We start from the raw sequence: 23,922 nt of genomic DNA on the forward strand, positions 1-23,922 counted from the left end.
AACAGTCACATTATATCTAAATGATCATCATCATCCCATTTTTTTTTTAGCACTCACACATCTGTGTGTTTCAATATCACGACAAAAGGTTGCATGGAGAACCCTCCATGATTCCTGTCTGATATGACTCATAAGTCAAATTTGACTTAAAAGTCTCTTCGTTGCTGTGTTTTTGCAGTGTTTGCCATTATTTGGTCAAACAGTATGTTCAGATTTTTCAAAAACTACAAAACACATTATATTGTATAAGCATCTGTGATGGAAAGCCACTAAGCACTTAGGACTTATATAGTTGTGTTGTGAAATAAACACCTTTTATCTTAAGAAATGTGTTTATTTGCTTCACTGCTTTGCTCTATTGAGCAGTTCAACACACTGCAACATGGAAAAACATGTGCCAAGACACAAATCTGCTGCAAATTCAGAAAACATCTTCGTGAATTTGACACATACACTGCAAAACATCACGCAAACAAATGTGCTACAAGTTTGACCTACAACACAGTCAAAGTGTTTCCAGGTGACTGTGACTTTTGAAGTTGAAAGTAATAAATAACGTGTGTCTCTTAACTTTTAATTTTTAAAATGTTTTATTGCCTTATTTCCAACAGTGAGGGAGAAAACGACACAGGAGAATATTGGTGCAAAGTCCCTTGAACTTAAACCTATCACACCAAAGTTATGGTAACCCTGTAGCCCCACACTTGTGTCCACTGGAAACACTTTGGTTATGTTGGTAGAACTGAATTTGTAATGTGTTTGTCTGCATCTATTTTCAAATGGATGAAGATGTTTTCTGAATTTGCAGCTCATTTGTGTCTTTAAATTTATCTTTTTAAAGCAGAAGTAAGCGATCCGGTCGTTTTGGCTAACTTCCTGTCAGCAGATGGAGTTAGCAGTCCCCGCCCTCGTCCCTACGTCACCACATTCACGCGCATCCCTTGGCTGCACACACAGAGAGGACCGCCCCTTTATGCCGTTCTCTCTCCTCATTGGATAAAGGTTGTAGGATACAAGGAAAGTTTTCTCCTCGGCTTACAGCAGAGCAGAGTGACTGACAGACCCGTGTTTCAGACCAAACACTCTATATAAGTGATTGCTGTCGGAAGATATAACTATTTAAGACTTATATTAACGCAAACATTCCACTTACTTCTGCTTTAACTTAAATTGCATTGTGTTGATCGTAGTTATCCTAGCAGCTTACCATGAAAAAAGAAATAAATATTAGGTGACCTCTGTCAGAAGGTTACAAAATCTACCCTAATTAATGAATGCAATTGTAAACTTTAATCAACACAAAACCCCAAGTTTAGACAACACTTTGTAGTCATGCTAGCTATTTCCTCTGTTTCCAGTCTGTATGCTAAAAAGCAGGTACACATCTTTCTTCCTACATAAGTTTTTGAGGTCACATTAGCTTATGACTGCTTTCAAAAGAAAACTACTGTAAGATGACTAGTGAATTGTTTATTACTTATACTATAAAACGAGTTTCCTCTTAAAACATTTAGTGGGTTAATTAAGTACTAAGTTGTAGAGGAGATGCACAGAGGTCAGCAGAGGTAAAATTGTCAAAGATTTCTGAAAGAGGGATTAGAGTTAGAGATAAAGTGCAAACACATTCTTATAGCAGGATGTTATTTTCCTCTTCTTCTCCTACCCCATTAATCAACAAACACCCCCAGATGTAGCCTACCTACTGAGCTGTACAAGTTACTACAAACTCAAAAGTTGGGAACTAGCAGATACTGGTAGTTTTGATACATTTATTTGAGTTTATTTGAGTTTTGAATGCAGAACTGTGTCAGTTTCATTGATTCATTGATATTGGTAGTTCTGGGTTCTTCTGCCACCACTGATTATAACTGGATACAATCATAATTTCACACAAAACAAAGGCATTTCTTCCTGTTGTTCTGTTTACGTACTGAGATGTGCTTTGATGCGTATTGTGTTACAAGCAGCTCACAGGCTCAGTTTGTGATCAGCTTGTTCCCTGTTTTAGCTTTGTTCAGAATGAATGCAGACACCAGAGCTGGTTTTTCAGCGCGTCCCAAGAGACAATATCACAGTGCTGAGAGTTTGACCAAATCCCAGCCACAAGCTGTTTGCCAGCATCTCACTGATCCACTAATCCATATTTTGTTCACTCAGTCATAGAGATACTGAAAAAGGAAGGTTTGTATGAATTGTTTTTGTCTGTAATAATCCCCTTTTATATTTTTCTTTCACACTTGTGAGATATTATGATAGCGTAGTGTGTGTTGGCACATGTCTTCTTTTGTCATGCTTTTTGTTCATGTTTGTCATGTTCTTAGAAGAAGTAGAAGAAGCTGCGCCTGAAGTAGAAGGTAATTCTCTTCTCATTTCATTTTTTTTAAATACTGTATATTTTGGGGGGCTTTTTTGCCTTTAATGGACAGGATAGTAGAGAGAGAGACAGGAAATGGGAGGCAGAGAGGGGGGGGGGACATGGGATTCGAACCGCCTGCAGTGAGGACTGTAGCCTCAACACATGGGGCGGGTGCTCTACCAACTAAGCTGAACATCGCCCCCTCATTTAATTTTTCTGTGTGACAGTGAAACTGCAGCTGCTATGTTATACAATAATACATGGCATTGCTTGGGCATTACATACAAATTATATAAAAACTCTTTTCAAATAGAGTCTCTATCTGCACATCACAGCAAATATTAAATTGTCTTCAGCACTTCACTATTCATTTACCTGTATCAATATTAGCCTTTTCATGTTTCGTATTCACTAATCACTGCAATGTTTGGCTGCCGCTGAGGAGCCGCCTGCTGAGTTAGTATTTGATGAAATCATTCCAAAATGAGATATCAACTTTGTTTAAAGTGTGACATCTACTCAGACAAAATTACTGTTTGCCTGCGAGAAAAAGTCACTGCTGATTATTGTTGAAACTTTGCCTGTTTTATCTATTTACAGACACAAAATTGACATTTCAGAGGGTTTAAACATCAGTAATCTTTTATTAATTTGAATATTTTCTAAACCCTTTCATCATCACTGCATATAAAGTGTATATTTTCTTCAAAATGACTGTTGAGAGAGGTTTTTGGTGCACAATGGAATTGCTTATAATCAAATTTTTATTTTCCTGACCACCTCAGAGCCTCCCACAACTGAAGGTAATGGCTTTTTCTACAGTTATATTCTATTGTTAAACAATGATCAATAGCCTTCGTGTAAATGTGTGAACAGTGTTAACTAATATGTTGTTCTTATATGTGGAAAAACAGAAACGTCTTTCTCTGAGGTTTTTTTTTTTTTTTTTTTTTTTACTTCAGCATGTTTTGGCAGAACTGATACCCTTGGTAACATGAACATATTGTAGATGAAACAGACCGTGAATATTTACTGATGAGCTGTTGTCTGTTTCTTCCACTGATCGTGATCGCTGATCAACTGTCTGCTCACATCGCCTTCACAAAGAGCCTGCAGAGGAAGGTAACATATGGTGTCTCTGCTCAAACTTTTATGCATGGTGTGACTAAATAACACTTTATCACTCTGGTTTGTGCATAGCACCTTGTTTTACAGTTAATTAGTTGGGGCAAGACGACCTTAGCGCTGAGATATTTGTGGGAAATAATAATAGTAAGTTTCAGTCTTTTCAGTTCCCTGTTACAAATGGATTCATATCTGATGCTAAGGCTAATACCTTGCTGCTTTATTTTTTTCCTGCTGCATTAATATTTATTCTGATGATACACTTATGAAAGAACTGCTCCTACTGTCAGAAGCTTCCATTGCTTGAAACCCCTTGGAATACTTACACCATAACCCAGTGTGACAAGGCATACAGAAACAGTTTAGACTTTCCATTTCTCTCTCTGACAGCCAAGGAAGTTTGTCATATGGAAATACAGAAAGCAGATATCTGCTCTGAGTGAAATAGTTTTTACGAATAATAAAGTAAACCATTTGCATTTTGCCTGCTGATGCACGAATGGTCTTTTTTAATGTCTTCTGTCGTAGAGACTCCAGCTGCAGATGGAGGTACTGTGACCTGCTGAGGAGGCCTTATGGTTAAAGCCTGTGATCATTACTGTAGTTTAACAGGAATGTCTGGTGCCTTCGACTGTCTGTTTGACGACTCCTGCAAAACCGCAAAGTGCTGTACAACACATGCTCACAAACACTGCCAGAATAAAGGCTACGTGGTATTTTCAAAGCTTTTAGGGACACAATGAAGAAATCTCTTTCTCAGACTGCAGTCCACTGAATGTCAACATGCTTTTGCACATTCTCTTACACATGCTGTTCATTATGTGACCACTATACTGGACCTTGTGATTAAAATGGCTGCAGACAGTGCATAATAGTCATTTTGTAACATAAAAGACTAAAATGATTGTACACAATCCAGCAAGTAATAATTCACAGACACAGTACATTTGTACATTGGAGTGTGTTTGCTTTCTATTGTTCCTTCAGTGTTTCTGTTATTAATACTCTTTGGCACTGTCGTTTTAGTTATTAAGAGCCAAACTGTTTGACATATTAAGTGGAAAGTTTATACCACAAATATAGTCTTTTGTTAATATAAATATGTTAGTCTTCAAGAGTAAATTGATAAATAGATGAATTTGTTGGGAAGATTTATATGGTTGCATCTTAACTGTGACTATCCCTTCTTCTTACTGTAATAGATGACTCCAAACCCAAACCAAAGTAAGTCTTTTGTCATTCAAATTTGAATCAATTCTCATCATCATTTTGCTGACTAGTTCAGGTTTCCCTCCTTCTAACTCTGTAAATGTTAAATTTCAGGTTGTTTGCTCCTCCACCTATGGCTGTGCCAAAGATACCAGAGGGAGAAAAAGTCGACTTTGACGTGAGTGATTGATGCCATTTTAAAAGAACAGCTCGACATTCTGGGATTTTCTTTCAGGGAGTTAGATGAGAAAATCTATATTTTTTTCTCACATGTAAATACGATGCCAGTGTCAGCAGATCATTAAGCTTACTGAAGTGGAAACAGGACATTTTTACACTTCAGTCATTGTGCAGATTTAATGAGATTTAAAAGTGCTTCATTTAATTTTTCATAGGGTAAGCCTTGCTGTTTCCCCATGTGTCCAGGATTAAACATGAGCCAACTATGCTACTCTAACTGCTTGAGCTTAATTTTTAGTGCAGAGGAATTGATTTGCTCCTTGGACACGTAGTAAGGTGTTAATTCTGTCTTCAGGCTTTAGATAGCCTAAACTCAAGTTTTGATAAGAATTGATATTATGAATATAATATAGCATTACGTGTGTGTGTGTATTTGACTGCAGGACATCCAAAAAAAGCGTCAGGAGAAGGATCTGACTGAGCTGCACTCTCTGATAGAGGCCCACTTCGTCCAGAGGAAGAAAGACGAGGAGGAGCTCATCGCTCTCGTTACCAGGATCGTAGGTCTTCCAGGAAAGCCTGTTAGATCCCCTGAGTGATGCAGCACCCAGCAATTACATTGTGTGTGTTTGTGTGTGGACATGGATGTGCAGGAGAAGCGTCGTGCTGAGAGGGCTGACCAGCAGAGGGTCCGTGCCGAGCAGGAGAAGGAGAGGCAGGCTCGCCTCGCTGTGAGTAATCACAGTCATCTCATCCTTTTCAGGACATGACCCTGTATACAACAAATAAATGGCTGGCACCATGTTGTTTCACCTAGTTTCCCAAATGCAATTAGGGAGTTGGACACGTGTGCCTCCCAGTGGGCAATCTTCCCTGGCTGCAGAAGTGACACATACAAGCTACTAATCAACAGGGAGGAATACTCTATCCATTATGTCTTGCCAGGCCTTCCACTTTAACGTGATGTGCAGTCTTTAAAATATTAATGTGCCAAGTTTACTAATGTCACAATACAGAATTGAAAAAATAGACATATTGCAGCTTTAACCCTTATGTGGTGTTCGGGTCAAATTGACCCGTTTCAAATTTTTACTAAAAGAAAAAATATACAAGGATACGACTTTTCGGCCTGAAAATCCATGGCCTTGGCTTATTTTATGTGAAGAACGTGTGAAAGAAAAAAAAAATATTGACATGATATGCTACAATACCCCTACGCATTTATGTCCTTCATAGGATGTTCGGGTCAATTTGACCCGGATGAAATACATTGACTGACAGACAGGCAGACACACACACACACACACACACACACACACACACACACACACACACACACACACACACACACACACACACACACACACACACACACACACACACACACACACACACACACACGGATGCACACATACACAAACACACACACATATACAAACACACACACACACACTTACATGGACACAGACACACAAACACATGCAAGCACACACAGAGACACACACACACTTACATGGACACACACAAACGCACACACAGAGACACACACACACACACTTACATGGACACAGACACACACACGCACGCACACACAGAGACACACACACACACACTTACATGGACACAGACACACACACGCAAGCACACACAGAGACACACACACACACACTTACATGGACACAGACACACACAGAAACAGACAAACTTACATGGACATAGACACACACAGACACACAAACACGCACACACAGAGACACACACATGGACACAGACACACACACACGCGCACACACAAACACACACACACATATACAAACGCACACATAAACACACACTCACACACACTTACATGGACACAGACACACAAACACATGCAAGCACACACAGAGACACACACACACTTACATGGACACATGCACAGAGACACACACACACACAAACGCACACATAAACACACACTCACACACACTTACATGGACACATGCACAGAGACACACACACACACAAACGCACACACAGAGACACACACACACACATTTACATGGACACAAACACGCAAACATGCACACACAGAGACACACACATGGACACAGACACACACAAACTTACATGGACATAGACACACACAGAATCACAAACACACGCACACACTTATATGGACACAGACACACACACACTTACAGACACAGACACACAAACACGCACACACAGAGACACACATGGACACACGCACAGACACAGAGACACACACAAACTTACATGGACATAGACACACACAGACACACAAACACACACACACACACACACTTATATGGACACAGACACACACACACTTACAGACACAGACACACAAACACGCACACACAGAGACACACACATGGACACACACACACGCACAGAGACACACACAAACCTACATGGACACAGACACACACAAACACCCCAAGGCTTTACTATAGTGGTTTTTTTTCATACATTATAACTTTATCACAAAAAACGAATGACACTTACATTGTTAAATGTGATCTAGCAGAGATTAATTGCAAACATGATTCATGTATGTTATCTATATTGTTTGGAACTGAGATAAAGAAAATATATGTTGGAGTTTTTTTATGTAAATATTTAGTTCTATATTTCTTTTAAAACCAACAATAATGTTCCGGGTCAATTTGACCCGAACAGTTCCAAAGGGTCCAAAATGTGAACATAACACAAGGGTTAATAACAACCTAGATTTAGATCTTCTTATTTAGGTCTTATTTATGTTTTTTTCTGTTACAACTAGCTAGCAATCACAATGCAGCATTTAGCTAAAGAAGCCAGAAACAGAACTTCAAATGAATCTTAAGTAAAGTTGTTCCTCGTGAACTAAACCAATATTACCTTTGCCAATCACCTTAAAAAGGAATAGGCTAACATGCCAGTGTTTTGTTTCTGCTGCCCTCACATGGTTAAAAAAGTAGCCTAGAAGAAGTTGGACTTTTTCCTGCAGCTATGGTAAAGGTTGTTTAAGTCTTTTGGAGGTGGACAGGTGTTTCTTTTCCCCCATGACTACATTTATACAATCTGTACTGCAGGAAGAGAAGGAGAGGAAGGAGCTGGAGGAAGCACGTAAGAAAATGGATGACGATGCCAAGAAGAAGAAAGCTCTGACAAACATGACTCAGCAATATGCCGGCGTGCAACAGAGGGTCAGTCATCCCACATAAGCATATATGCATTTTCCAAAATGTGATGCCTAGTTTGTAATGTAAATGCGGTGCCTTGCCTTCTTGTCTGCTTTCATCCTTTTAATTCTCCCATCCAGCACGATGGCAAGAAGGGGGCGAAGAAACAGACAGAGAGAGAGAAGAAGAGGAAGATCCTGGCAGAGAGGAGGAAGGTTCTCACCATCGACCATCTCAGTGAGGACAAACTGAAGTGAGGCCACAGTTTTTACTTTGCAGTTATTTTTCACATTAGTGCAGGCAGGCCGATGGCCACATTTCCAGTCTGGTGCAGGTGATTTGTTTGTAAATCAGCTGTCCTCAACTTCCCATTCCCAGTGTCGACGTGTTTTTACAGTTTTGATTTGAGTCTCGTCTCTCTTTCTGAAACTTCTCCTGGTTTTTGCTCCAAAGGGAGAAGGCTGGTGAGCTGTGGCAGTGGCTGATGTCGCTGGAGGCCGAGAAGTTTGACCTCAGCGAGAAACTGAAGAAACAGAAATATGATGTAAGTGGTTTGCCGCAGGGCATTCATGTGGCGATTGCAGCGTAAAAGAGAAATTAATTTCTCTCCAAACTTACCGTGCTTTTAAAACCAATGGTGTCAGTGTAAAAGTTAACTCAGTCTGGTTTGGAGAGTTAGGAAATATTTATAAGGGAATTAATAGTTTGACATTTACGGAAATAAACTTGTGTCTGTATGTTAAATGTGAAGTTACAGCTCTTAGCATTAGTTTAACTTATCTTATCTTAGTTAATCTTACCTAAGGCTGGAAATGAAAAAAAACTGGCTTTGTCCAGTTAAGTATATCATGCTAACTACTTAGTCTTGGAAGTACTGGGCTAATTGTACTACCTTTGAACAGAGCCACACTGTTTCCCATCCTTATGCTGCTAAGCTAACTTGCTGCATATTTACTGTACAAATATGAGAGTAAGGAATAGATTGTCTCACTTTTTACTTGCAAAATAGGCCATTTTAGAATGTTTGTAAGAAAGAAAAAAAAAACTTTGGTATTTGGTTAGTTTCAGTTTAACCTGATTTATGTTCTTGCATCAATTTAGTTAATTGGATAAAATGATGAGGGCAAACTGATGGTGCACAGCCTGAAGCCCCAGAATAGGAAAGCTGAAACTACTACGCTTCTGATGCAGCTGTCCTCAGGGCACCTATCTAAAATAAATGTGACCTGACTTCCAGATCAATGTGCTCCAGACCCGAATCGTTGAGCAGCAGAAGTTGTGAGTAACTCTTAATGAGGAGAGTGAGCCTCTTGGTTGTTGTGTAGTTTGGCTGCCCGTGTGCTGAAGGGTCACAAACCGAGACCGGGGCTGCAGGAAGCAGCTTAGCAACACAAACAGAAGGTGAAGCTGGTGGTTTGTCTTGATGAGGAAGCTTGCACACGCTGGCATGTGGTCGTACTTAATCCAAGAGGAGAAGTCCCAGAAGTCAGATATCCTATTGCTATGGCAAGTCATTGTTTACCATTAAAGTATGCACCATTTAAATACTGTTGAGTGCAAGGCTCTGGCACAGTTTGCACAGATGGAAAACAGGAGCTACTGGGCAGCCTGACTGTCCAGTGATAAATTAATTCAGTCAGTACAAACATTAAACCACTCAAGTGGGTATTTCCAGGCTTCATTCAGCTTTCATGCAATGATGGCAATTCATAAGAGCATTAGTCTAAGTCTGCTGTTCGCCTTGTAGTCATAGTGAATTAACTCGAATTCAGCCTGAATTAGCAACTTTTTTGGTCACATGTCATTCATATCTGAATCCAGATTCAAACTAACCATAAAGCTGCATTTAAGGGAGCTACTTTAAATGTGTAAGTCTTAATATTGGATTTTATTTAGATGCAACTGCAAGCAGTGTTAACCTTGCAGGCATTTTCTCAAATATATTTGATGACATTTAATCATTACTTCCACCAAAAAGGAGATTTTGTTCTGATCTCTTCAATTTCATACAGGTAAATAAATGTTTTCAGTTTATTCGCTGGTATTTGTGAAGGCTGCTTTTAAGGTGGTGGTAGGTAGGTTTAATTACCCGTGCCTGTTTCACATCTTTATGGTTGGATAAGCTAAATAGCTGCTGATATTTAAGACTAATAATCATCTTCTCTAAAATGTCACACAAATCTTTATGTCTAGAGGTGGAGATGTTTTTGTTTTTTAGATCGGTGTCTCTAGCCCATTATTCCAGCTGTCATACTTTCTTTCCAACTTTTGACAGCTATAATTTAATCTCAGTCACATTTCGCTGTCAGTGTCTCATCCCTCAGTTGTGGCTGTAAGGGACATTTTGTCTGCTCATGATACAAGCACAACCAGAACGACCTAACGCATTGCAATTCTGAGCTTCTCTGGCCAAGCCTTTGGGATTTAGTTGACTGATAGCTCGGTCAGGAAGACTAGAGGTGAGTCGCCATCTGCAGATGAAATTCTCTGCATGTCAGGTCTTATGTCTTCCCTTGCTGAGCCCCTCTTTAGTACCACAAGATCCGCTCTTTGGCTCAGCCGGTGTCCGCCTGTCTCTGCTGTTGTCTGTGTCTTACAGTAGTTCGTCCTCCATGTTTGTCCCCCACAGATCAATCAGCTCCAGGCTCGTATTCAGGATCACCAGAGGTAAGTAGCAGCCACCTTTGACCTACACCTGAGATTTGCAGGAAATCTCAGGTGTAATTCAAATGCTCAGTTCTCAGTCTTTCCTCTTAAAAACCACTGATGTAATATTCAGCTGGTTCTCATTTAAAGAGCCTCGGGAAATCTTTAATTGGGTCATTTTTCTGACAAAATCTATTCTTTAAAGCATAATTAGCTCCTTTTATATAGCTTTTTGCTATTCAAGTGCTTTACAGGTAAATAAAATTGTATTAATTGCTCTCTACACCCAAGGCCTTTTAAAGTCACATCAACCTACTTAATATGAAGTGGGAACATGTGATACACTTTCTTCTGAGTGAGGTGTGAGCGTATTGTAGATTAACATATAGTGTAGTAAATTATGTCTAACTTTGCCATGGGAGAAATATCACCCCAGTAGTAGAAATTCTGTTATTGTTTTTTAAGGTTCTTGTGTAATGCAGCCTTTTGGGCATGCATGCAAAATTTGATTACTTTTTTTCCCAACTGGATTATTATATCCTTAATATTTCTTATTCTCTTTTAACTGATGTAGCAACTCTTTTCAGTTCATCTATTACCCAGCATCCCCACTTATGTCTTTATCTAAGCAGGCTGAAAACACTGTGGGCCTTATCCGCTGTTACATTTCAGCTTTGAAGTCAGTAAAATAGGGAAACTCTGTAGTAGTTTGGAAGAACATCTCCAAAACCAGACAGTCTGGATTCCCACATCAGCCATTTGTCCTGCGAGATGACAAAGCCCCAGACGCTCAATACTTTATGTATCAGTATCGGTTACAAATTTTGAAATGTAAATCGATCTGCACGGCCTTTCTTGGAAGACACAGTCTCTGAAAAGTTTAGTCCATAAAAGTTTAAGGCAGAAAGAAAGCAAGACATCTGTGTTGAATTTGCTGGTAAGTGTTTACACTCTGCTTTTCAAGTCAATTATCTGGTACATTAAACTGTGGCTGTATCAGATCTTATTGGAAAAGGTCTAAAAACAGACCACAAAGACAGCGTTTCAAAGGTAAGGCTGCTGTCGAGGACAAAAGCTTCATTTGTCGGCTGTGTTCTGTGTGAGGTCGCGTGCTTTGCCTTCTTCTAATTGCCTGATGCTTTGGTGTTTGCCCTCTCATTCATCCCTGTGCTCCAGTTCACTCTCTTCTATTCCAATGTAATCTTCTTAATGAACACTAGAGAGCTTATGGGCCACTACATGTACTCATGAACTGTTACACTTGGAAAATATGTAAAGTATGTATCAGGTGAAGCAACAAATAAAAAAAATCAGATAAGTGGCAAATATACAATTTATTTATTCTTTGATCCATTAGTTCCCAATTTGAATCAAAGCTTCTCCATTTTGGACCAGTTAATTTCAGCAAGGTTCTCATTTAGCAGGTACTTGACATTTAACATTTTAAGGATTTTGCTTTTGTTCCATGAACAAAAAAAAAAAGATTTTGCAGGAAAACATCCCTGTTCTGCAAAATGGAACAGACTAACATTTGTGAAGAAATTTGAAAAAATAATTAAGTTAGGAAATATTAAATTTCATTATTAAATTAAAAGAAAAACATTTTTTCTTTCAAAACTTGGCTCATAGTGAAATACTACTTCATCCCGCATCAAGTATTTTCTTTTCATGTCTCAATCACTCAGTTTCTCAAGTGTTTTCATAACAAGAAAAGTTGAACACAAATTTGGCACTTTCTATGCTGTTCATGAGTTTTCAAATATAGTTAGCTTATTTCTAAGTTTTATGGTCATTAATATAATTGATACGTGTATTATGCTTTTACAGATGATTCATTAAAATTAATTTTGAACACCTAGCCTTCGCATTGTATCTCTAGTGGTATCCAAAAATGTAATACCTAGCTTTTGCGACACTGATTGTTTCAGGCAGACCTGAGCAAACACTCTTAATTAATGTGCGTTTTTGTATTCACACTAAACTGTTACATGTTTTTTTTCCTCTATGCTTCCACAGTGCCAAAGGAAGAGGCAAGGGCAAGGGCAGGCTGAGATAGAGGAGGCCCTCGGCAGGAGTCCTCAGAGGAGGCGCCTGGAAACAAGCAGCGCTGTCGAATCTGATGACATTAACGTTCACTCTAACAAAGTCGCAGCGGAGCGAGAGCTGGGCGTACACATAAACAATAAAGAAACTTGTGCTTTTGAGTCACGTCGTGCCTGTTTGTGTGCTTTACGTTCAAATTATCTCACCTCAGAACCATCTCCTCCTTTACTTTCCCACCAGTCCCCACGTATGAATCTAAATCAAGTCAGGTGGCAATAAAATACCTCTATTTATTCTTTCTTTCGGGAACCATACACAGAGAACCACAGTGCACTATAAATTTTCACATGTAGGCAGCGATATGTAAACATAATTAAATTACCTACCACAGCAGGTTGCAATAGTGCTCAGAACATTATCCACACACTTAAATAACAGATTAATAAATAAAGATTTTGGCAATACAGTGTCAAGACGATGGCCTCTCTATACATTACAGTGTGGTGACAACAGTGCAAAAAAAATAAAGTGATGGAGTATGTACACAGGTAAGAGATCGAACATTTGCTGCAAGTCAACGTATGTATAGTAGTGGAGTGAACCGATCCCTGCTGTATTATTACACTATGACTTCCGAGGTTCCACGGGTTCTGACACATGACGGCTACAGCTAAATGAAAACGTTGCAAATGAGGGGCCATATGATAGTTTTGATTTTTTTCCCCCCTATAACCCTTTCTGAATATATTGTGGAGCTGCCAGAGTGCCATCAAAACTTTCATTTCTACGTTAACACAAAAGTCCATCTCCATACTGGTTAACCACAGTCTGTCAAAAAATGAAAAGCGCTTTGCCTTCGGCTGCACTCTCAGCTCCTCCAGGAGAAGTGGGTGGCAATTATAGCTTCTAAAATCTTACCTTGTATCTTAGCTAACAGAGGCAGTGCATTTCCATATAATAATCAAGACAACACCAAGCATTTTAAATAAACAACTTCAGTTAAGTGACATTTCTTCCAGGTAGCTTGTGAGCCAAATTGATACCTACTGTACGTCTGCGCAGGGATCAGAACAGTGCATTTTCATGGTTTGCAAATCCAAACTTCAAGTTCAGACATGAGTGCGTGGAGCATCGGTCCTTGGCGATGAGATAACAGATCGGATTCAGCTCCCTTTGTTTATTGTTCACCACAGGTGTGTTTCCCGGATCTCGGCGATCACCTGGCTGGCTTTCTGCAAGGCCTGTGTGCAAGTAAAACAACAAAAAAAACATGTTAAAATGGTGGATAAAGGAGCTTCAATCCATCAGGGAAAAACTAAGCGCTACGAGGTGGAGTGTGTTACTTGTAGCATGTCCGCGGCTTCCTTGCGCCGCTGGGCCATATCCTCCGACTCAGTCAGCAGATCATTGAGGAGGCCAGATTTATACAGCTGGCCAACAAGCTCGCTCTGGAGGCTGTCCTTCACATGGTTGACCAGGAAGTGCATCACTGCTTTCGGCACGCTGCGGCAGAGAGGGAGAGGGAGAGAGGAATCAAACTGAACAGATGGTTCAGAACAAGGCGGCAAGATGGCCCGGTGATTGTGTTGTCCCCCCAGATGGAGGGGCTCAAGTTTGACCCAGCAGATGGCCGTGCCTGCCGACGTATCGAGTTCAGTTAAATACAAGCTAAATACGAGCTACGCAACCCTATTCAGCTCTAAGGGACCCTACACCTCAACAATATGGCAAACGTTACTTTTTTTCCATGTTTGGAGGCAAAAGGCGATCCACACTGGTGGTATTTTATAGTTATGATGACTTCATAGATGGTGGGTCAGTCGCAGGTCTGTGCTGTAGCTCACACAGCAACTTAAGAAACCACATGCAAAGACACAAACATTCAGAAATAAACTTCATCAATTTGACATTGCATGCACTCACTACAACATTCTTAACACAACAGGAGAGTTTCCAGGGAAACAAAAAAAAGTGACGGACTGTGGAATATAGTATTTAATACTCAATACGTCTTGACTTGAGTTGAAGTCGTGTTTGAAAACGTGCGGTTGTCGGTTTATTGTAGCGTCAGTATCACAAGATTCAGATATTATTCCAAATATGTATTGTTAAAGCAGAAGTAAGCGATATATTTGTGTTAATATAAGTCTTAAATAGTTATATCTTCCGACAGCAATCACTTACATAGAGTGTTTGGACCGAAACACGGGTCTCTCAGTCACTCTGCTCTGCTCTGAGCCGAGGAGAAAACTTTTTTCGTATCCTACAGTTTTTATCCAATGAGGAGAGAGAACGGCATGCAGGGCTGTGTGTGCAGCCAAGGGACGCCGTGAATGTGGTGACGTTGGGACGAGGACTGTTATGGTGCGTTCAAGGAAACTCGTAACTCGTGTTTTTCCGACCTGTGAAGTTGTACCAGTTCGATCTGGTACGACTTCACGGGTCGGAAGTTACGAGTGGCCGTTATAGTGATTTTCACAGGTAAAACAGGTCGGAAAAACACGAGTGGGTTGCCTGGAACGCTACAAAGTCGTAAGTTGTGACTTGAAGCTGTAATTTACGGTTTCAAAAGCCTGCCTCGAACGCAGCATTAGCCAAAACGACCGGATCGCTTACTTCTGCTTTAATTTAGCATTAGTCTTAAGCTGGGTCCTTCATATGCTATTTTAAGTTGGAGTGGGTTGAGCCCTCATGGCCACCGTAGGTCTACAAGTGTGAAAATATAGGGGGGTGGGTCAGTTGAAAGTAAAATTAGATATGTACTAACTTATAACGTATTATGAAAAGACCAAACCCAACAGTTTAGTTGATCTCAGTACTACTTCTTAATTTCCTTTAGTGATAAGCTTATGAATAATATCAGGCTTCTAGTTGGTTCATCATTATTAACAAAAATAGAGAAGGTCACCAGACCTGTCCTTTATGAAGGGGTCGGTGGTAGTAAGTTGACCTACCTGTCCTGGATATTCTTGCGGACAATGAGGAAGTAAGACTTGATGAGGCGTTCAATGACCTCACAGTCACGCTGCTCACGTGATGACAGCTTCCTGGCGACTGGCACAGGCTGGAGGGAGAGAGAGACAGAGAGAGAGAGAGAGTCTAAATCAGTTGGTCACTGATAAACACTGTAATCTTCACACTGGGGTTGTGCCCACGGGCCGATGTTTAGATACCACGTCGAGTAGGTTGACAGCTCCTTTGAGGGGGCTTCCAGGTCCAGAGCCTGGAGCGTCCTCTCCTTTCTTCAGCATCCCCCTCCAGTTGCCTGTGCCGTCCTGCTCGCCCTGAGGTCCTGCTGCCGGGGCCTGAGCAGGAAAAGGAAAAGAAAAAAGACGAGAGAGATGAAGCTATCATCACGCCAGCGCAGCCTCGAACGTTTTAAAACAGCACCCTTTGCTTGTCATCGGGGGTTCACGGGGAGAGGGTGGTTCAGGTATGTAGCGTCATAACCTTGCCCGGGTCATATGCAATACTGCAAACACAAGTCCAACAGGCGAGTACACAGAGGGAGATCCAAGAAAGTTGAAGCTGAACATTTAAAACTGGGCACAACGAAGCCTGTTGTCATTCTCCTGCAGTATGCACGTCCAGCACAAAAAAGGCTGAGATAAATGATGTACAAAGGAAGAATTCCAACTGTCACACAACTCCTCTTTAGTAAGAACAAAAGACAGAGCAACCAAAGTATCAAAACACTGGAAAAGGAAAGAGAGAGGGGGGGGGGGGGGGGAGGGGAGAAGGCATATTCTGTGAGACAGGTGGACCAGCTTGGGAGGAAGACACTGCAGAAGACGTAACTGTTAGTGCAAGCCCACACAGGCTGGAGGGGGAAGGGGCAAACCAAGAGCACAGCCTCAGCAGACAAAGATCAGGGTACATGCCAGCAGCTCATGCCCATCCATCCATACATCAATCCATCCATCCATCCATCCATCCATCCATCCATCCACCCATCCACACAGCCAGTCAGGCACAGAGCCAGCGAGCTGCGTACGTGCCCACCTTGGCACCGTCCATGTCTGCTCCAGACGCAGGGGGCTCGCCAGAAACCACAGTTGGGCCAGGCGGGCCTTTGCCAACAGACTAGCAGGAATATGAGAGCAGGAATGGAGAGAAGAGAAAAAAAAAAAACACTGAGAGGAAATGTGGAAAGACAGAGGAAAGGAGGCTGGCTGTCAAAAGTCATTGGAGGGGAGGAGAGGAGACGCTCTGAGAAACAGAGAGGAGATGTGGGATAAAATTCCTGGATGGAAACTATCCGAAGCATTCGGTTCACAGATCCTCATCCTGTAGTGCTATGAGTGATTAACACTGCACAAATCCCCTTTATACTCGGGACACTGCAAATATTAGAACACGTAGGCTTCTGTTATTGTATTTTCAAATAAGGCTGTTTTTTTTACCTTATCCCTGGGCACTGCAGCGGGCAGCTCTCTCATCCTGTTTCTCCTTTGCTCCTGCAACACACAAAAACAGATGTTGGTACAGTTGCTGGTTTTGGCAAAAAATTACTCCAACTTCAACACATCCTCGGAAAGTAAGGGAGATAATTTACTGGAAAATGCATAATGAAAGAAGTTATTCTACTTCTTAAACATATGTGAGAAGTTTAACCAATGTGACCAAGGTTTCTGTACCTCTGAAATCTAATCTCTACTGAATAGTTAATATTTAAATTCAAATGTTAAATATGTAATGTAAACGTCCAGTCTTCAATCTGCTCTAAAACTTAGTCAGTCAGGTCGGGCTAGTGTAATTCAGACAGTTAAATACAACCAAAAAATTCAGAAAATTACTGAATTTAGCACCTTCAATAAAATGTTTGACACATTTGAAGTACAAAAATGACTTAAAATCAAGTGTTTGAAAATGTAAAACCTCACATTATCTGTAAAGATGGAAAATTAACTGGAATTAATTCAAATATATGGTTTTCTGACTAAAAATTTTTTTTTTGCTTTATTCAGTTCCATTAATTCTAGTTGAATGGCCTTTCATGCTTTTTTATACATGCAAAGATGTTCACAAGCAAGATGAGGCTTTTACCTCTATTCTGCTGATAAATATCTGTATTTTAGGGGCTGTATTGCAAGTACTGACCTCTATATTGTTATTCATGACCCCGCAGGCATCTGCAAAGTCTGGATGTTTGGTGTTGATGTAGGCCAGCTCTATTGCAACCAAGTTATGGACCTGTGACAAGAAAAGAGGTCAAGTCAACTTCAGTTAATTAGCTCAGCCTCTGAAACACAGTAAACCCTCAGAGATTAAGAGTACATGCAGAGGTACCATCTCATTAGTGATGGGCAGTCTCTTCCTCAGGAGCGAGGTCACCACCTCCACAATGGCTTCGTGTAGCTTAGGGAACCTCTGCAGCTCCTGCGGCGCAAAACAATATGAGTGTGAATGTCAGCCTGTGACTGAAAGGTGAAAACATGAGCTCCCTCCTCTGATGGAGAGGATGTGAGCAGAGCTCGTTACCTGCGTGCTGTAGTTGCTGCAGTGCTGGATGATCCTCTGCATCTCCTCGTGGACCAGCTCCACGCAGCGCAAACTGGGCTCCTCCAGGCGTTTCACCTGCTTCTTCACCAACAGCTCGAAGGAGACCTCGGGCACAAACAGGGACGGACGTGGGCCCTGATGTGGGGAGAGGAGGGGGGTGGCTGCAGGTTAGCATTTACCCACAGGAACTTGTGTTAGGAAAACAAACAGAAAAACTGAAATAGGCTGTATGTTACAGGAAAAGGTCAGGTTTTCTTGTTTCACAAATAGCTCACAAAGATGAGAGGAGAAACTGCAGTGACACTAATGATGTCATGTTTATGAGATAATGCAGCGGCACTCACTGTTGCGTTCCTTATGGCTGTTAAGATGTCTATGGTGCTGAGTCCTCCCAGAGGATCCACAGACTCCAATGTTCTGCCAAAAGTCTCGTGGAATATGTAACAAATCCTGGCTCCACCGCACCTGAAAAATAGCAGCGGGGGGATATTAGCTGTGATGTGAACCCCGTGGCCTCGTCTCCTGTCAGCTCTTCCTTCACAGAGGCTGTGCGTGCTTCAACTTACAAGTTGTGTCATATTAAATGATGAAACCAATGCAGTTGTTTTGCTCATTGTCCCTCCTCTGGATCAACAGCATCACCATGTGGCCGAGCGGAGGAGAGGCACCGGTACTCACAGTTCTGCCGTCTCGATGTATTTGGCCGTGCCCTCGATGGTGTTGCAGTACTCGGTGGCGAACTTGGTGATGAGCTGGAGCAAGGTGGCACTTTGGTCCTCCACGGGTTCTCCGTAGCTGCTGAGCAGGGACTGGTACTGGGCTGCCAGGACGTTGATCCGTGTCTTGAGCTCAGGGAGACAGTCTCGGATGTGATGCATCAGTAACCTGACATTCCGACAGTAAAGGCCAGAAGGTTGAGTCTTTATGCAGATATGTAAATTACGGTCAAATTAAATGCCTATTGTCTAAATGACAGACATTAGCAATTCCTCTGGTGGCTGATTAATGCCAGTCATGCTCCTCACGTTCACCTGACATACCTTCATGTCTCCTAGTGTTAAATCCATGCAGAGTTATTACAGAGTATTCAGGCTCTTCACTTTTTTATTCTTATTTTGTTATGTTGAAGTCTAATGCTCATCTAAAGTACCATGTCCTTATTCATCTACACAGATTTTTTTGTTGTTGCAGATTTATTAAAAAGGAAAAACTGAACTATTACACTGATAAAAGTTTTTAGGCTGTTTACTGGTACATTTGAAATTTCAGTATCTCTTTCATACCTTCTTTTTTTGTGATGTTTTAGTAATATTTTTTTCAAATTCTGACCTGAAAAAATCATCAAAGTAAAACTTTTCTTGAAACTTTGTGATCACAGTCTGTTCTTTTCTAAAATCTCTTAAACTGAGAAAATCTACTCTCGCAAAATCTGAAATAACTTTACAGCATCACAAAAATGCCTGTTTTTATGTAACTGTTCATTCTCAAAATGATTTTCAGTCATACAGTAAAATCGTCATAACATCTTGTGACAAAACATTTGTGACCACATTCACCTGTTCAGGGTCCTGGCCAGGTATTTGGTTCCGTTTCTGTTGGCGAGGGATGGATATTTCTTCTGCAGGAAAGCGTGTTCGTCTCGAATGGCATCAGTCACAGATTTCTTATTGTTGATGTCCAGCTGGCTCCTGAAGGGTCAAATTCCACAATTCAACAATGTAAAAGTGGACCATCTCATCTTACATTATTATTTAATGTAAACTATTCTGATATATGGACATACTAAAGGAAGATGAAACATTACTGACAGCATTAAAAACAACCTGTAATGTGTTTGTACTGATAAATCAATATAACCAACAAACGATCTGCATTAAAAATGTATTATAGCACACTCTGACCCTCTTATCTCACTCATCTCTGGTAATAGATAGCCTGCTGTCATAGTACATTCAGTGCAGTAAGCTGTTCAGACCTGTTGACTACTCCAATCAGGCCCAGTTTGACGGGTATGACTCTGCCCATTAGCACGTCCATAGCATCAGTACCAGCGTCCATCAGGTCCAGCTTGGTCACCACAGCCAGAGTCCTCCTGCCTGGGGGGCCACAGAGACGGCTGCTAACACTCATCTCTGAAAGTCTAATTAAACAGTGGGGAAGTGAGACAGTAAATGTTATAAAACTTCCTTTCAGTTTCTCTTACCGTCAGGATCGACCTCCCGGGACACCTTGAGGGCCTCCGAGGTGGCCATGTCTGTGTTAGCGGCGGTGACAGCCAGGATGATACAGTTGGGATTGGAGATGTGCTTCAGGATTAGGTCTCTTATCTGAACCTCGATATCCTTGGGCTGATCCCCTACGGGCACCTGAAGGGAACAATACCAATTAAAGGAAAAGACACAGTATGTCTCAATTTGATTCATTAGGAACTACAGCAGGGGGATTTCTCAAATTAACAACATGTTCAACCGGAGGGAAGGAACTAATGAGGCTGAAATCAAAGCCTGCACACACACTTGGACTTTGACAGCACACGGTGAGGAAGCATCAAGACTGAGCTGATAATTCCCCGCCGTCTGCAAATATCAAATACACTAAAGCATCAACTGAGACAGGGACAGTTACACCACCGGTGACCAGGCAGGCATATCTGTTGAACCCTGAGTTTTTAGGGGGAAACATTTTTAATGAGTAGTTGCTGCAGTGGTGATCAAAGCCTTGTCTGAGGGAGGAGAAAGCGCAGCGTGTGTTACCTTAGTAATTCCTGGCAGATCCACCAGTGTGAGGTTGACAACGTGAGGAGAAAATATCTTCAGATGAATGGGTTCGTCGCTGATCCCCTGCAGAGGCACAAGGAGAGAACACAAGTGCACTGTGCAGCTTAATACTGTTTTACAGAACATGTTCAAAGAGTTGACAAACTGAGTTTCGCCTCGTGGCTCTAAATGTGGGTGAGAACGAAATTATAGCTAACATTTCAATTCTCTTGGCGTCAGTTGTGACACTGCAGAATGTCTGCTCGCTCTTGTTTGTACTTTTATCCTCATATGTGGAGAGAATGTGCCAGTTTAAAAAAAATATGCATATCTCCCCCAAACTCTGCATCTAGTCTGCAATAGAATCAATGCACCTGTTCAATCTGCATAAACGTCAACATATAGAGCTAGATACACTGCCCGTCCAAAAAAAAGTCCACCACCTAGATTTAACTAGGCTTATAGGTACTGTAAGAGTGTCCCATTGGATAATTACTGCATGGATGATTATGTTTGAGATGGCAACAAGTTATTTAACCCTAACTGACGCCTCATTTCTTAAACAACCATGTCAGAAGACACAGCTTATGGTTTTTGAAAAGATATTAATCTGTCAAAGGGTCAAATTATTGGCATTCATCAAACAAATAAAACATCTAAGGAGGTTGGCGGTCATGTCGTTTCCATGACAATCACTCACTCTCCGTTGGAGGTTAGAGGTTTTGTAGTTTGGTCCATGTTAGAGTGTGTTTTTGGACGGGCAGTGTATTTTGGTCTGCTCTCTGTCCACAGGCACAAGCAAAGCAACTAGGTCAGCAGCTAACAGCTAATTGTTACAAACAAGCTGAAAAATAAAGCTGTCTTTATATCAACTAACTGTTATCTCATTTTTTTTTCTTTTAACATCACATCTCAATGCTCTGTACGGGTTTTACTTTTTTGGATCATATCAGGCAGTGAGTAAACTGAATTTGCTACAGGTTTTAATGTACATCAGAGATTTGTTTCCCCGTCAGTGGCACTGCCATGAAAACCCAATCATGTGAAATGTAAACCAGGTCCATCTCAAAGGTCTAAATTACAGAATGGCCTTTTCATCCTGCATCCACATCTCACCTTATTATTCCCTGATATTCTCTCCGTTTCATTTTCGATTTCTTGTCTGATTTCATCAAAATCTGTGTAGATCTGTGGAAGAAAAATGAAAACATTAGAAAAGACAAGTAAGGACATAGCCTGTTCATTCCATGCTTCACACCACACAAACCCATACCGTATTTTTTGTGTGAAGAAACTTCCCCCACTCTTCACCTTCTCTACCTGTGAAACACAGGAAAACAAAGAGCCGTTTAAACTCTCTCACAGTGGAAGAACGCAGGTGTGAAACTACTACATGGAGGAAGCTACGCAAGCACCACTATGATTGGACCTGCACTGTACCGACAGACACCTGGAACGGCGGGTGTGGCTTTGTGAAGGAGGGAGCAGAACTAGGAGGCTAATTCAGGTTATTGAAATGTGAAGATAACTGCATAATGCACCTTTGTGAAGCACAGTACTTTTTCACACCCGGGCGTCTGCAAATGATTAAAAAAAACAAAAAAAAAACAATTTAAAAAATGGTGCTTGCAAACTCAGGACAAGGAAATCACATGTAAAGTGTGTCCAAGCAAATTTCCGTCGGTAGAATTTCATGATATATTTAACATAGATATCACTAAACTTATGTGTTGTGTCATGGGTAAGAATAATGGTTATGCAAACTGTCACAACATTAATATTTATTGTACTGACGGAAATTTGCTTGGACAGACTTTACTGGGGCACCAACAAGGACAGACCTGTTCCCTCCATATATGTGTGTGTACTAACCTCAATACTGTGCATGTGAATATGAAGACTGCTGCATTATATGCAAGCAGCATCCACTCATACTGCTTGGTGAAGACCTCGCTCTGGTACCTACCGCTGTCGTCATTCTTCCTGGCATCTCCTGGATCCACATGGACCAGCTGGAGGATGAGAGGTCGCCTGGTTACTACGCCAGTCCCACGAGGCAGCAGGTCCCTACCGACCAGGCTCTCCAGCACGGAGCTCTTACCGCTGCTCTGGAGACACAAAAATACAGACAGAGACATTAAAGGCCTGCATCCACCTCCAGCGTAGTCATAATATGACACCATGCAGGGCCAGGGATAGAAACAACACAGCTAATTGCACCTGTCTTTTCCACAAGCACTGACCTGGTTAAACCAACAGAGGTTGGTGTGTGCGTGCGTGTGGATGGGGCCTCTTAAAATAGCAGTGATTGAAGCTGATCAAAATAGACCACACTCCCACTGCCAGTGCAGACTTTGCAGATGAGGGTTTGCAGCACTCCTGTTAAACATCCAGTGGGGTTTTACAGTAAGCAGTGCTCCCTGCATCTACAGTCATGTCTGTGCAGCCTTAGTTGATTCATTACAGTATCTGGATGTGTAGTACAATATCAATTCTCCGTGGCTACTACACCTCAGAATAATGTTATCTTTATTTATGCATGCATGTCGTTAAAAGCAAGGTTATCTCTAGCTAGCATGACAGCCGCTATATATATCAAAATGCTCTCAAACCCAGCGTCTTACCTGAGTCCCGACCACTGCTATCTGCGGCAGCTGTATAATATCGGCGCCCACCGTGTTGAACACATCTTGGAGCTTGTTAATGACGGGGATAAGAGCCTCCATGCTCGTGTCTAATGAATAAAACGATTAAACTGGCTGTTTTCGTGATGGAGCCAAAGTCATTCAATGTCCCACAAAAGCCACCATTGCAACAACACCCACAGGACGGGAGAAGATATTTTGTGCCGTGCTGGGATTTGTAGTTCTACAGTCGAACACACCGGGCTCAGGCCACAGGCTCAGGCTTTGAAAAGACTACAGCTCATCTGCGC

The 23,922-nt window shown here is 41.4% G+C and overlaps 2 protein-coding genes across 4 annotated transcripts; one reads left to right on the forward strand and one right to left on the reverse strand.

Moving 5' to 3' along the window:
• The first annotated feature begins 3,466 nt into the window (after nt 1–3,466).
• tnnt2e (troponin T2e, cardiac) lies at nt 3,467–13,192 on the forward strand. Of its 2 annotated transcripts, none has more exons than XM_083999750.1 (10): nt 3,467–3,478; nt 4,684–4,705; nt 4,805–4,868; nt 5,314–5,430; nt 5,524–5,601; nt 7,951–8,064; nt 8,181–8,293; nt 8,494–8,584; nt 10,670–10,707; nt 12,703–13,192. In XM_083999750.1, the coding sequence occupies exons 3-10, from the start codon at nt 4,824–4,826 to the stop codon at nt 12,740–12,742; spliced, it is 636 nt and encodes a 211-aa protein (XP_083855876.1). In that variant the 5' UTR covers nt 3,467–3,478; nt 4,684–4,705; nt 4,805–4,823; the 3' UTR covers nt 12,743–13,192. The 2 variants fall into 2 exon arrangements, with proteins under 2 accessions (XP_083855876.1, XP_083855875.1); XM_083999749.1 differs by lacking the exon at nt 3,467–3,478 and adding an exon at nt 4,014–4,030.
• Nucleotides 13,193–13,454: 262 nt separating this feature from the next.
• LOC311006790 (dynamin-1-like protein) lies at nt 13,455–23,793 on the reverse strand. 2 transcript variants are annotated; one of them, XM_083999748.1, is made up of 19 exons: nt 23,612–23,793; nt 22,950–23,095; nt 22,261–22,303; nt 22,104–22,175; nt 20,985–21,071; nt 20,435–20,597; nt 20,207–20,327; nt 19,788–19,919; nt 18,910–19,116; nt 18,576–18,696; nt 18,211–18,366; nt 18,019–18,108; nt 17,830–17,922; nt 17,133–17,186; nt 16,732–16,812; nt 15,903–16,034; nt 15,684–15,793; nt 14,073–14,232; nt 13,455–13,970 (listed from the first exon to the last, which is right to left on the reverse strand). In XM_083999748.1, exons 1-19 carry the CDS (start codon nt 23,711–23,713, stop codon nt 13,914–13,916), a joined length of 2,127 nt encoding a protein of 708 aa, XP_083855874.1. In that variant the 5' UTR covers nt 23,714–23,793; the 3' UTR covers nt 13,455–13,913. The 2 variants fall into 2 exon arrangements, with proteins under 2 accessions (XP_083855874.1, XP_083855873.1); XM_083999747.1 differs by lacking the exon at nt 16,732–16,812.
• Between the last annotated feature and the right edge of the window lie 129 nt (nt 23,794–23,922).

The sequence above is a fragment of the Trachurus trachurus genome (genome assembly GCF_905171665.1).
Source record: "Trachurus trachurus genome assembly, chromosome: 23".
Classification (NCBI taxonomy): domain Eukaryota; kingdom Metazoa; phylum Chordata; class Actinopteri; order Carangiformes; family Carangidae; genus Trachurus; species Trachurus trachurus.

What these genes read in the sequence shown, in the direction of transcription:
- tnnt2e (XM_083999750.1), top strand. Translation starts at nt 4,824, where the DNA reads ATGGCTGTGCCAAAGATACCAGAGGGAGAAAAAGTCGACTTTGAC. An exon ending in ATGCCGGCGTGCAACAGAGG is followed by an intron (nt 8,065 to 8,180) that starts GTCAGTCATCCC and finishes TCTCCCATCCAG; the next exon opens with CACGATGGCAAGAAGGGGGC. An exon ending in CGTATTCAGGATCACCAGAG is followed by an intron (nt 10,708 to 12,702) that starts GTAAGTAGCAGC and finishes ATGCTTCCACAG; the next exon opens with TGCCAAAGGAAGAGGCAAGG.
- LOC311006790 (XM_083999748.1), bottom strand. Translation starts at nt 23,713, where the DNA reads ATGGAGGCTCTTATCCCCGTCATTAACAAGCTCCAAGATGTGTTCAAC. An exon ending in TCATGAATAACAATATAGAG is followed by an intron (nt 17,187 to 17,829) that starts GTCAGTACTTGC and finishes TGTGTGTTGCAG; the next exon opens with GAGCAAAGGAGAAACAGGAT. An exon ending in CAGACATGGACGGTGCCAAG is followed by an intron (nt 16,035 to 16,731) that starts GTGGGCACGTAC and finishes TTTCCTGCTCAG; the next exon opens with GCCCCGGCAGCAGGACCTCA.